The 12,580-nt window shown below is 40.2% G+C and overlaps 1 protein-coding gene across 1 annotated transcript in view; it reads left to right on the top strand.

Annotated features, from left to right (window-relative positions):
* LOC311528422 (sodium channel protein type 2 subunit alpha-like) overlaps nt 1–12,580 on the top strand; it is a 202,780-nt gene that overhangs the window by 115,307 nt on the left and 74,893 nt on the right. The window contains 3 exon segments of the mRNA XM_084643439.1: nt 5,734–5,907; nt 7,245–7,601; nt 10,106–10,558. Of these exon segments, the coding sequence (XP_084499565.1) occupies nt 5,734–5,907; nt 7,245–7,601; nt 10,106–10,558 (984 nt within the window).

Genomic DNA, 12,580 nt, shown 5'->3' with positions numbered 1-12,580 from the left:
CAGCACCATGAACTGACATTCTCCATACCTCCTCAACAACAAAAATTGCCCTACCTATTAACGGTGCACTACTTGAACCTTTGACAGATTTCAGCTTCTAACCCCCCATGCCACCTACATGCAGATAGGCAATATTATATGCACACCAAAGATGCGGAGTTTTTATTTTCATATCCTGCCCCGAATTCCCTCATGGTGAATGCGGGGCAAGAGAAGGGCTGTCAATGCAAATCCTGATCTAGTCATCCTGACCAAGACCAGAGACTTTTAGTTCTGGGCAGAAAATCCTATTCATCTGCTACCCTCCAATTTCAAATTTCTAACTACAACTTATGGCCAAATATGATTATAAAATTATTCTAAACTGGAAGAACTTTGCCAGAATCTGGCAGAGGAAACAAAGGGAACAATTCCTGCCCCTCATTTTAGACGGTCATTTAATAGCCCTCACGGCCCCGCAGGCCTCCCTGGACTCAGCTGCCCGATCCATTGCTACTGTATTAGTAATGTGATGTGCATCATGGTTGCACCTTTCAGGATTCCCTAAGGGGATGCAAAATATGGTCGAGGATCTCCCATTTGAGGGACAAAAATTCTATTCTGAGTGCACAGATAATTCCTTACACTCACAGAGCCACTCTAAAATCCCTCGGTGCATACACGCCACAACCAAAACAAAGATCGGGGAAATATCAGCTCTCTCCATGATCTCACTCTCAGCCATACTACCCACAGCGGCAGTTTGACAACCAGCGCTGTCATCACCGACCTCCCAACAAGTGCAGACATTCTCCTGCATGAGGGACACTGTCCGAACCCCCCTCTAATAAGCAGAAAATTTGAAGGTGTGGTCGAGGTTCCAGAGAGCCTCCTGCCTGCTCCAGTTTCCTCTACCATCTGTAATGCCATCTACACACCGACAATTTGGCATCCTTCTAGCTCCAATTTTACCATCTTGGATGCTCATTACCTTGGACAGATTGGTCCTGGAAATAGTAAAGGAAAATTAATCCATCCCCTTCCTAGCTATACCATCCCACCAACCCCCTACCCCGTCTCTCTTTGGGGACCCCTCTCACGAGCCCATCCTGGAAGGGGAGGTGAGACAACATCTTCAACTGTAAGCCATAGAACCAATCCCTCCACAACACAGAGGACTCGGTTTCTACTCTCACTATTTCCTGGTATAAAAGAAGTCTGGCGGTTAGCGCCCCATCCTAGACCTTCACAGTCTCAACAAGCTTTGTCAAACTATAATGTTTTAAGATGGTCACCCTATCCATCATCATCCCAGCACTGGAACAGAGGGATTGGCTGTCGGCCCTCGACCTAGAGAATGCGTACTATATTGCAGTACACCCTTCTCGCAGATGTTTCCTACGATTCATCGTTGGCCACGATCACTAACAGTACAAAGTACTACCCTTCAGACCATGCACAGTTCCACGAGTTTTTTCCAAAGTATTTGCAGTGGTCAAAGCCTTCCTCTGCAAACAAGGCATCACCATTTTCCCATATCTAGACGATTGCCATCTCAAAGTGATATCCGAGACCGAGCTGCTCTGAGCAGTCCACACTACAATGACCCTCTTTACAAAACTGGTCTTCCTTATCAATTTTGAAAAGTCCACAGTAACCACAGTGCAAATATTGGAATTCATTGGTGCTGAATTCGATGCCAAGTGGGCAAGAGTGTTTTTACCACCTCACAGGTTTACAGCAATAATGCAACTAGTCTCAACCATCCAAGCATGCCCCCAAATCCCAGCACGTAAATACCTCCAACTTCTGGGATATATGGCTGCAGCTACATTTGTGGTCAAAACATGCGAGGCTGCACATGGAGTGTCTTCCAGGCTGGCTCCATACAGTATATCTTCCTCATAGGCACAGCATGGAAAAACTCCTGTCCATGCCAACCCAGGTCAAGAGCTCACTAATGTGGTGGCCATGCCCCAACAATGTCCGAGCTGGGTCCCTTTTCTTCAACTTCCACCTACCATGATACTTACTACTAATGCCTCCCTCCTCGGCTTTGGAGTGCATCTATGCAAGCACGCTACACAAGGCAGATGGATGCCCACCAAGCCCACCTTACACTTCAACCTCCTGGAACTGAGGGTGGTCTTCAATGCCTGCCAACATTTCCTACCACTCCTCAGAAACCGGACTGTTTTGAGTAATTCCTGACAACCTTGCTTGCTTGTATTACATCAACAGGCAAGGAGGTGCCGGGTCCCATTCCCTACGCTCAGAAGTGATCAAGCTATGGAATTGGTGGTGTTGTAGATACATCTCCATCTCTGCTGAGTATCTCCCTGCATATCAGAACATGATAGAGGATATGCTAAGCAGAACCTTCTTGCACGAGCATGAATGGCAGCGTGACATGAGAGCACTCTGACCCATCTTCCACAATGGGGTCACCCCACATAGACCTTTTCACCACTCACAAGAACACCCACTGTCCTTAATTTTGTTCCGGAGCAGGCCTGAGACACGATTCACTTTGGGATGCATTCCTCATGAACTGGAATGCACCACTTCTCTACCTCTTCCCTCCCTTTCCCCCCTGGTTCAGAGTCTTATGCAAGATATAGGAAGATCAAGCTCTGGTTATTCTAATAGCACTGACATGGCCACTACAAGTCTGGTACATGTACCTGCTTCGCATGACACTCTCTCAGCCTATAAACCTTCCCCCAGCATCGTGGCTCCTCTCTCAGGACAGGGGACGCATTCACCATCCCAACCTGAAGATGCTTCACCTGAAAGCTTGGCTCCTTCGTGACTCCAGGATCTGAGAAGAACATGTACAGATTCCGTAAAACATACCTTGATAAAAAGCAGGCGTGATTTTACCAGACGTACCTATTTCCACAAGTGGAACTGGTTCCAACTTTGGTGTACCGACAGACAGGTCAATGCAGCCTTCATTCAAACAGCATGGATTGGCTTTTAGTTCTCTTAGAGTGCACCTGGCTGCAGTTACCGAATTCCTGAGGGATATTCAGTATTTGCGCACACCCTTGTCAAACGTTTTCTTAAGGGTGTTCGAAACCTGTACCCTGACATATGTCCCCCCCCACCCCATCCTGGGACCCCAGCCTAGTCCTCTGCTCTTTGACTAGACCTCCATTTGAGCCAATGGCAACCTGCTCACTCCTTCATCTAGCAATGAAAACGGCCTTCCTTGTCACCATTACATCGGCATGACACATGGGAGAAATATCAGCCCTTATGGCATATCCACCATATATAATGTTTTATAGGGACAAAGTGACCCTCCGTCCGCACCCAAAATTCCTGCCTAGGGTTATAACGTCCTTCCATCTAAACGAGCTTATACACCTTCCCTCCTTCTTTCCCAAACCACACAACAATTACCAAGAAGCAGCTCTCCACACCTAAGATGTGAGACATGTGTTGTTGTTCTACTTGGATAGAATCAAACCATTAAGGAACTCGCCATGCTTGTTCATATCCATTCCCAAACTCTTTAAAGGCTCTGCTCTATCTAAACAACACCTCTCTAAATGGATTTCACAGTGCATACATCTGTTTTATGAACTTCACAGTAAGCAACTACTTGCTTCTATCTGGGGACACTCCACATGAGTGCTCTCAACCTCCCTTGCGTTCCTCAATAATGTTTCCATAATAGATACATGCAGGACTGCCACATGGACATCCTCTGATACATTTGCCCAACATTATGCTATCTTGCAGGATTCCTTGACGGACACCATTCTCGGACATATGGTCCTATCCTCAGTGATACCAGCCACTCCGAAGCCGCAACCTTCCAGCTAGGGGCACTACTTTATAGTCACCTACAGTGGAGCACCCATGTAGAAGAAGAGTGAGTTACTCACCTTGTACAGTAACTGAGGTTCTTCGAGATGTGTGTCCCCATGGGTGCTCCGCTACCTGCCCTCCTCCCCTGTGCTTTGGAGCATAATGTTTGGACTGTATGGCAGTTTGGGCTGTATGTCCAATGGTTGGACTGCACAGTGCTATTTATGCTACCCGCGCACAGTGTGGGGGAGGAAAGGTGCGCATGTGCGGTCCAACAGGCACCGCTATTGAAGATTTCTGACTCCAGACACAAAGGCGCTACTGCACCTACAGTGAAGCACCCATGGGGGGACACATCTCGAAGAACCTCAGTTACTGCACAAGGTGAGTAACCCTCTCTTCCCTTCTCTGTCCAAGTCCTTGCTGGTTTGCTCCTGGCCAGGTGTCAACAATGTGTCCATGGTAAAAATTTTGAGGTCCGTGGTAATTTCTCAAAAAAGTGAATGACATGACTGCCCCCCACCACCACAGTGTCCGTCACCAAGTACAGTAATTTTGTCAAGTGTCCGTTGCGCAACATGGTGGTGCTGACCCCCTGCTCCTGGCTTTGCGGTGGAAGGAACTGAGTTGGGGAGGGCACTCTATCCCTTATGTAGCCTCGCCCTCACTACATCATGATGCTGAGGAGAGGAGTGGAGGTGCAAGAACACTTTAGCTGACACTGCTAAAATAGATGCAGTACCCATTAGCAGGAATATGCAGGGCCATCTCAAAGAACTCCAGTTACAAGTAAGTACCCTTCGTTTACTGTATGGTAAATATCTATTCTCTACAAATTATGTTAGATGTGGCTTAGCAGAACATTCCTACATCTGGCACTGTGCAATGTAGTCCACAATCAGTAATTAAGAATCGTTGGGGTGAAACAGATCTTTGTCAAAATTTTGCCTCAAATAGATATTCAATCAAATTTTGGTCAGAATTCTCATCTTCTGCTTTGACTGAATAATTTTTCAAACGTACCTACTTAGGCTAAATATTTGAATCCCGGCTCCCTCTTACATCCAGTTGCTATAGTTTTCCAGCCTGCATGGAAAAGAAGGAGAAAGGTAAAAGGTTGGCTCTACTGCCTTTGAGCCTGCCCATTTAACTTCAGCTGTTGCTTCTCTTCTTCTAGCATTATAATTGCCAATTCATGTCAGGCTCTTTCAATTTCTGCTCCTTTACTATCCAATATCAGACCCTCTCAATCAGCAGTGAACTCAAAAACTCTGAACAAGGTTTAAGTTGTTCCTGCGGACTGTAACAAAAGTTATTATCTATTAAAATTTTTATGTCTCAATAGCTCATCTCAAATCCTTACTTTAGCAATCAGTATTTTAAAATTATACTTTAATCACTATCAAAAAATATTAGAAAAGAGGGAGATATCAATGTAATGCCTGACTTTTATTAATTCACTGGGGCCAGAATATAAGCAAAATAATATTTGTATTAAGGTCTTTAACCTTCGTAGTTTGTACTAGTCAACTTCAGTTATTAAAAACAAAAATACTTTTTTCTTTTCAAAATTGATTGAAACTTTCCTGAATAGGTTTACATAGATTTTCTTTATAAAGAGTGAGGACAAGACTTTAACTAATTAGGGGTTTACTAAAATTCCTGTGTACCTTTGTAATGGAAACAATGAATATTCTATCCGTGCTCTGTTTTTGGTAACAGGCTAACTTCAGCCCTTGTGTAACTCCACCAACGTTAATGGAGTTATACTAGGGATTAGTTTGATCCAGGATATTCTTGCATTTTCTGCAAGTTTTTTTAATTACTGACACCTTGCTGTAATAAAGATATCACTTATTGTTCAATCTTTGTTTTTGTTTCTAATTTTACTTGTTTTACAGCTATGTAACACTAACAAAATACATTTTCGTTTAGGTTTTTACCGGGATCTTCACAGGAGAAATGGTTCTCAAGTTAATTGCCATGGATCCTTATTATTATTTCCAAGTAGGCTGGAATATTTTTGATGGGTTTATTGTTACCCTTAGTTTGGTGGAGCTTTTTCTTTCAAATGTGGATGGACTATCAGTTCTCCGATCATTCAGATTGGTAAATATATTCGTAAACAATGTACAGTTAGAATTAATACATCATGTTTATAATTCAAATTTTTTATGCTTACATAAGTTTATCAGCATTTTCACTGCACATGTAATTTCTCTTAAGAGTCAAAAGATGCACCTCTCTAGGTACAGGTCTACCAAAAGTTATTTACCTTATTATTGCAAAGTAATTAATATATGTAATTTTATGGTTCAAAAACAGTTAAACAGTAATTCAAATGGAGGCAATGGTAATTACAGAGTAATTTGCATTAACATGAATGTATAATAACTTCGTTACTGTGCAATTCACTCTTGTCACCATTATAGCTCACTGATAGAAAATGTATATATTTAGTGTGTGTTGGGCAAAAATGTAAATAAGACAAGTTAGAGGGAGAAATTACTTACAAACCTTATTTATCTTCATGTTATACTGTTATGACAAAGGAATAGAACTCTTCTTTTCAAATATTTGATTTATGTCCAATGACTAAAATTACAAAACGTTTATATTAAATATTTAAGAAACTGACTTTCATCAGTAGTGAAGTTTAGCTGTGTATTTTAAGGAAGAAATATTTCATTTTTAGAATAGCAATTGAGTAGCTGAGGCATTACTGTCTTAGGCTCTTTTTTCTATCTGACTTAACATGATTTTTTGTAGTTGAGAATAAAAATTGATTTAATCAAATATTTTTATTAAATTTTGCTGGATGAGGGATTAGATGTTACAAGGGTCTCTCGTTTATGTTTCTTCCTCAGATCTACAAATACTGTCTGTTTTTTGTATTTAGCTTTTCATTCCAGACTTATCCCCATGAAGATCTTTTCTACATTGTTTGAAGAATATTCTTCTAATCAACATTTTTTTTATCTTAAGTGTTTTGGGGAAATTTACCTTAAAAGGTCTCTGCCTTAGTCTGTTAGTGTTATGCATTCTGTTTCCTCTCCACCCTTTTCCCTGTATGATGCTAATATCCTGTCATGCTCAATATTCACTAGCCCTATAGGTTATATTAGTGGGGTATTCCACTTGCTGTGTCAAGCTGGACAGTGGAAGGATGTATGACTTCAGGTTCTGCCACAGACAGGGTGATGAAGGGTCAGTTGTAAATCTGTAGAACTTTGTGGACTTTCATAAGACCTGATTGTGAGTGAGTTATGGAACTTGGAGGATCATCCCTAGGGGGTGCGGTAATTTAATAGTAAATTAATAGAAACCACAAAGATAAAACATTAAGATTTTTTACATTAAGGGACTACTCATAGTATATGGTCTGAAGTACGTTTCTACAGCTCTGTTGTAATTAGTACTAATGATGCTTCTTTATTGTTTTCCAGTTGCGAATTTTCAAGTTGGCAAAATCTTGGCCCACACTAAATAAACTGATAAAGATTATTGGTAACTCAGTGGGGGCTTTGGGAAATTTGACCTTGGTGCTGGCCATCATTGTCTTCATTTTTGCTGTGGTTGGTATGCAGCTGTTTGGTAAAAGCTACAAGGAATATGTCTGCAAGATCTCCGATAAGTGTGTACTTCCACGCTGGCACATGCATGACTTCTTCCACTCTTTCTTGATTGTATTCCGAGTGCTGTGTGGAGAATGGATAGAGACTATGTGGGACTGTATGGAGGTTGCCGGCCAAGCCATGTGCCTTATCGTTTTCATGATGGTCATGGTGATTGGAAATCTAGTGGTATGTAACCAAAACATTTCAGGGGATGGAACACCCATTATGGTTACTGGATCCGTTCTGTATATTTTTTGTTGACAGCTATTCTTTTCCATATTGATTCTTATACTGCGCTAATCATCATAGTATCTGAGCTCCTTCCAGTAGTGCATTCAGTAATGTGACCAACATATGTTACGTGTGTGTTGTCTCATCCTGTTCCCAATGGAGAAATGTGTGCAGTGAAATGTGGGGGGGGGTTGTTTTGTTCTGTTTTTTTAAAATTTTTTAATATAGTGTAACATTATATATGTTTGTATGTGTGTGCACGTTTGTGTGTATATATATATATATATATGCATACAAATATTGTTATGTATTTGTTATAGAAGGCAAGGTCAAAAAATGTGCCTTGTGCTTAAAGTAGAAGGTGGAGGGTTTGTGATGGTTCTTAGTTCCTGTTCCCAGGGTTATTTTGTTTTCTGTTTTTTCTTCATCATGACATCTACAATCTTGGGCCAGTCCTCAGGAAAGCTCTGTTCCCTGCATAAATGAGCTTTACCCTTCTTGTAGAAAATTCCATTGTGATAGAGGAGCGACTGGCTTTGATCTGTTCCATCAACATACAGATTTTGGCCTTCCCTTCCCTCTTCCCATCAAAACATCAATCCTAGGAGAAATCTTGTTCAGGTTATGCTGGTCATACAGAAGTGTGAACATATTTTTAAAAAATAAAAATATGTGATTCCAAAACCACAAAAGCCCTTAAGCTCTTGCTGTCAGGTGTAACACCCAAAATATTTTCTTGCCTGCACACTATCTTGGGCTCAGTCCCAGCAGCCAGCCAGGAGCGCGCTCTTGCTTTTCCAGTCCCTGCCAGTACTGAGGTGTCCATGGTCCTGCTGCTTTTTCAGCCCCCCCAGAAACACACTCCTCTCTCTTCTAGCTTCAGGCAGCAACTGACTACTCTGGCCTGCAGCTCCTTTTATATGAGCTTACTGGGCCATCATTGACTGCTCCTCATTGGCAACCTCCCTCATTGGCTACAGGGAGCAGCCTGGAGGACTTCTTCACGGCTCCTTTCTGGAACAGGGAGTCGTAGAACTACGAGGCCTCCAGCAGGGGGCCTCTGGGCCTAATACATCCTGTCACACCAAAATATAGAACTCAGTTTAAAATATATGCAGACAATTCTGAGTTATCATTGTGATGGCTGACATGAAAAAAATCTCCCAAAAGTGAGATTTAAAAAAAATATTAGGTATACATAATATGTGCATAGACACATGTGCCTGCATGTAATCATGCAATTGCATATACTTTGTTTTTCTCGCAAAAAATGGAATTCTGAACTATAAAAATTCTTCCAACAAAGAAATTGAAGAGTTTTTTTCCTTGTTCAGCTAGCACATTACTTTGTTAAACCCCAAAGAAGATAAAAAATTCTCTGTCATTAAAATCAAAGAGAAGATGTTTTTAATTTTGAAAATATATATTTTTAGCAGGAAAGAGGAGTGTGGCTTTACAAGCTTGATCCAAAGCCTGCTGAAGTCATTCCATTGGTTTCAGTGGATTTTGAATGTACATATGGCTTGGAGGTGTTAGGGTAGGATAAACCTTCCTAGGTCTTTGGACATGAATCTATAGACTTGCCTAGTGTGCTTTTTTTGGTTTCCGCCTTCTTGGGCCAAAAATGCACAAAATTATTTAATCAAAACCAAACTCTTTTCCTACATTAAAAAAACCAGGAAAAGCCAGAGTATAGTTAATATTTATATAAGATCATTCTCCTATAGTTCTACTGCAGATTTCATAGTCTTATACATTTGTGCTTCATAAAAAAAACTGAAGGTAACCAGCACTAATACTTGCAATTACAGATTTCATTCCCTTTTTGTACACCATTTATATTATTTACCACAATTTCATTTTCTGATGGTGTTTTTTTAAATACATGAAGTTTAATGCGTTTCGTGGCATAAGGAAGATGGCATCATAGGATTAAGAAAATACCAATACAATTAGTGCATGGAAACAAAAAATAAAAAGTATTTACATTCGTATTGAAAACCAGAAGTTGAAAAGGAGCATGTTTTTTTATTTATGTAAACAGGACCATTTATATGCTCAAGAAATCCTGAGTTTGAAATCCATCTCTACCACAGATATACTGTATGACTTTGAGAAAGTTGCTTAACCAGTCTGTATCTAAGTTTCCATTTGCAAAATGAAGATTATACTCCTTTACTTACCTTTTCAGGAGTGTTGTGAGGATTAATTAGTTAATGTTAGTACAACTCTCTGAAGATATAAAGTGCTCTATAAGTCTTAGGTATTTAAATAATGAAGTATAATTTCAAAGTGGTTTGCAGAGATTTAGCCACACAACTGTTCTGTTATTGGAAAATCCCTGCACACACTAAAATTTTATCAGAAGTACAGTAATATGAAAGCATTATGTATAAAATTAATTTTTGTTAATAAGAAAAAGAGAGGAGAAAGATCTAGCAGTGTCTCTTTGTTTTTAGGTACTGAACCTGTTTTTGGCCTTGCTGCTGAGCTCATTTAGTTCAGACAACCTTGCTGCTACAGATGACGATAATGAAACAAACAATCTGCAGATCGCTGTGGCAAGGATTCAGAGGGGAATAGATTATGTGAAAAGAAAAGCACGTGAATGTGCACAAAAAAAATTTGTGAGAGGACAAAAAGATATAGTTGAAATAAAATCAATCAGTCAGCTAAACAACAAGGAAGACAACTACACTACCAACCATACTGTAGCTGAAATGAATAGAAATCTGGATAATCGCAAAGATGAGAATGGAGCCACAGGTGTTGTAGGCAACCGTGATTATGCATCATTCATACACAACCCAAACCTTACTGTGACCGTACCAATTGCTATTGGGGAATCGGATTTTGAACATTTAAATACAGAAGAGTTTAGCAGTGAGTCAGAGCAGGAGGAAAGCAAAGAGGTAGGACTTGAAAATATTTATGCTGTATAAGTATATGTGTGTGTTATGGTTCTGGTTGCCCTCAATTTTGGCATCAATTATATTCTTTCATATTATGGCTTACGTTGTTGTTTGGATGCCACAAGCTCAAGGTTTTTAAATGGAATTCTCAGGAATATATATGACAAGTCAGTTTCTAATCATAGAAATGTCAGGCTGATGAATCTTAATCCTTCCTCCTGCACTGAAGCAGGACCAGGTATACCTAGATCATCCTTGACAGATGTTTGTCTAACCCATTCTTTAAAATCTCCAGTGATGGGGGTTCTGCAAGCTCCCTTGGTAACCTCTTCCAGGTCTTAACTATTCTTATAGTCGCAAAGTTTTCCTAATATCTAACCTAAATTTCTCTAGCTACAGATTAAGATGGTTAATTCTTGCCCTACCTTTAGTGGACATGGATCACTCTTTATAAAAGCCCTTAACATACTTGAAGGCTGTTATCAGGTCCCCCCTCAGTTTTCTTTTCTCAAGACTAAATATGCCCAGTTTTTTAAAAAAACCTTTCCTCATAAACCAAATCATGTATCATTTTTGTTGTTCTGTTCTGGACTCTTTCCATCTTGTCCACATCTTTCCTAAAGTGTGGCACCCAAAACTGGGTACAACACTTAAGCTCAATACCGAGTAGAGCAAAACCGTTCACTCTATGTCTTGCATATGACATGCCCCAGAATTACATTTTGCCTTTTTCACATTGTGGCACATGGCTGGCTTTCATTCAATTTGTGATCCATTACAACCCCCAGATCCTTTTTAGCAGAACTGCCATCTAGCCAGTTATTCCCCATTTTCTGTTTGTGCATTTGATTTTTTTCCTTCCTAAATATTGTACTTTGAAATTACCTTTATTGAGTTTCATTTTGTTGCCTTCAAACCAGTTCTTCAATTTATCAAGGTCATTTTGAATTCTAATCCTGACCTACAGAATGCTTGCTACCCCTCCCAGCTTTGCTGTCATCTGCAGATTTTCCTCTCCACTTTCCAAGTCATTAATAAAATATTGAATAGTACTGGACCCAGGACTGATCCCTGCAGGATTCTACTAATTCAACAGTGAGCCACTGATAAACACTCTGAGTGGGGCTTTCAACTAGTTTTGAACCCACCTTATAGAAATTTCATCTAGACCATATTTCCCAAGTTTGTTTAAGGGAATATCATGTGGGACTGTATCAAAAGCCTTACTAAAATAAGGATATATCATAGCAACTGCTTCCACCTGTCGACTAGGCCAAAGAGGGAAATCAGATTGATTTGGCATGACTTGTTCTTGCCAAATACATGTTGACTATTCCTTATCACCTTATTATCCTTTAGATGCTTGCAGATTGTTTAATAATTTAACTAACCAGTAAGGCGGACTGGTCTATAATTTCCTGAGTCGTCTTTGTTCCCCTTTTTAAAGATAACTACTATATTTGTCCTTCCCCAGTCTCTGGGACCGCACCTATCCTCCGTGTATTCTTGAAAATAATTGCTAATGGTTCTGAGTTTTCTAGATTTCTAGATCCTTAAGTACTCTGCTGATTTGAGTACATTTAATCTATTGAAGTATTCTTTAACCTGTTGTTTCCCTACTCTGGCTTGTATTCCTTCCTTTTTGTTGTTAATATTAATTGTGTTAAGCAGCTGGTCACAATTAACCTTTTTAGTGAAGATTGACGCAAAATAGGCGTTAGACACCTCAGCCTTCTTGATGCTGTATTATTAGCTCTCCTTCCCAGCTAAGTAGTGGATCTTCATTTTCCTTCATCTTTCTCTTGCTCCTAGTGTATTTTATATCCCTTGTCATTTTGTGCTTCAGCCTGTCTAATTTTTGTCCTCACATACTTGTGATATTCTTTTGTACTTCTCCTTAGGAATTTGTCTGTTTCCACTTTTTGTAGGATTCCTTTTTGATTTGCAGAGGATTAAAGAGTTCCTGATGCAGCCATATTGGCCTCTCAGTGCTCCCTAAGGTGATGTTTTTCAAGTCATATT

Source organism: Lepidochelys olivacea, assembly GCF_965140295.1.
Source record: "Lepidochelys olivacea isolate rLepOli2 genome assembly, chromosome: 11".
In the NCBI taxonomy this organism is placed as follows: Eukaryota; Metazoa; Chordata; order Testudines; family Cheloniidae; genus Lepidochelys; species Lepidochelys olivacea.
The sequence above is the reverse complement of the archived record's forward strand: the minus strand, read 5'-3'. Positions and strand labels throughout refer to the sequence as shown.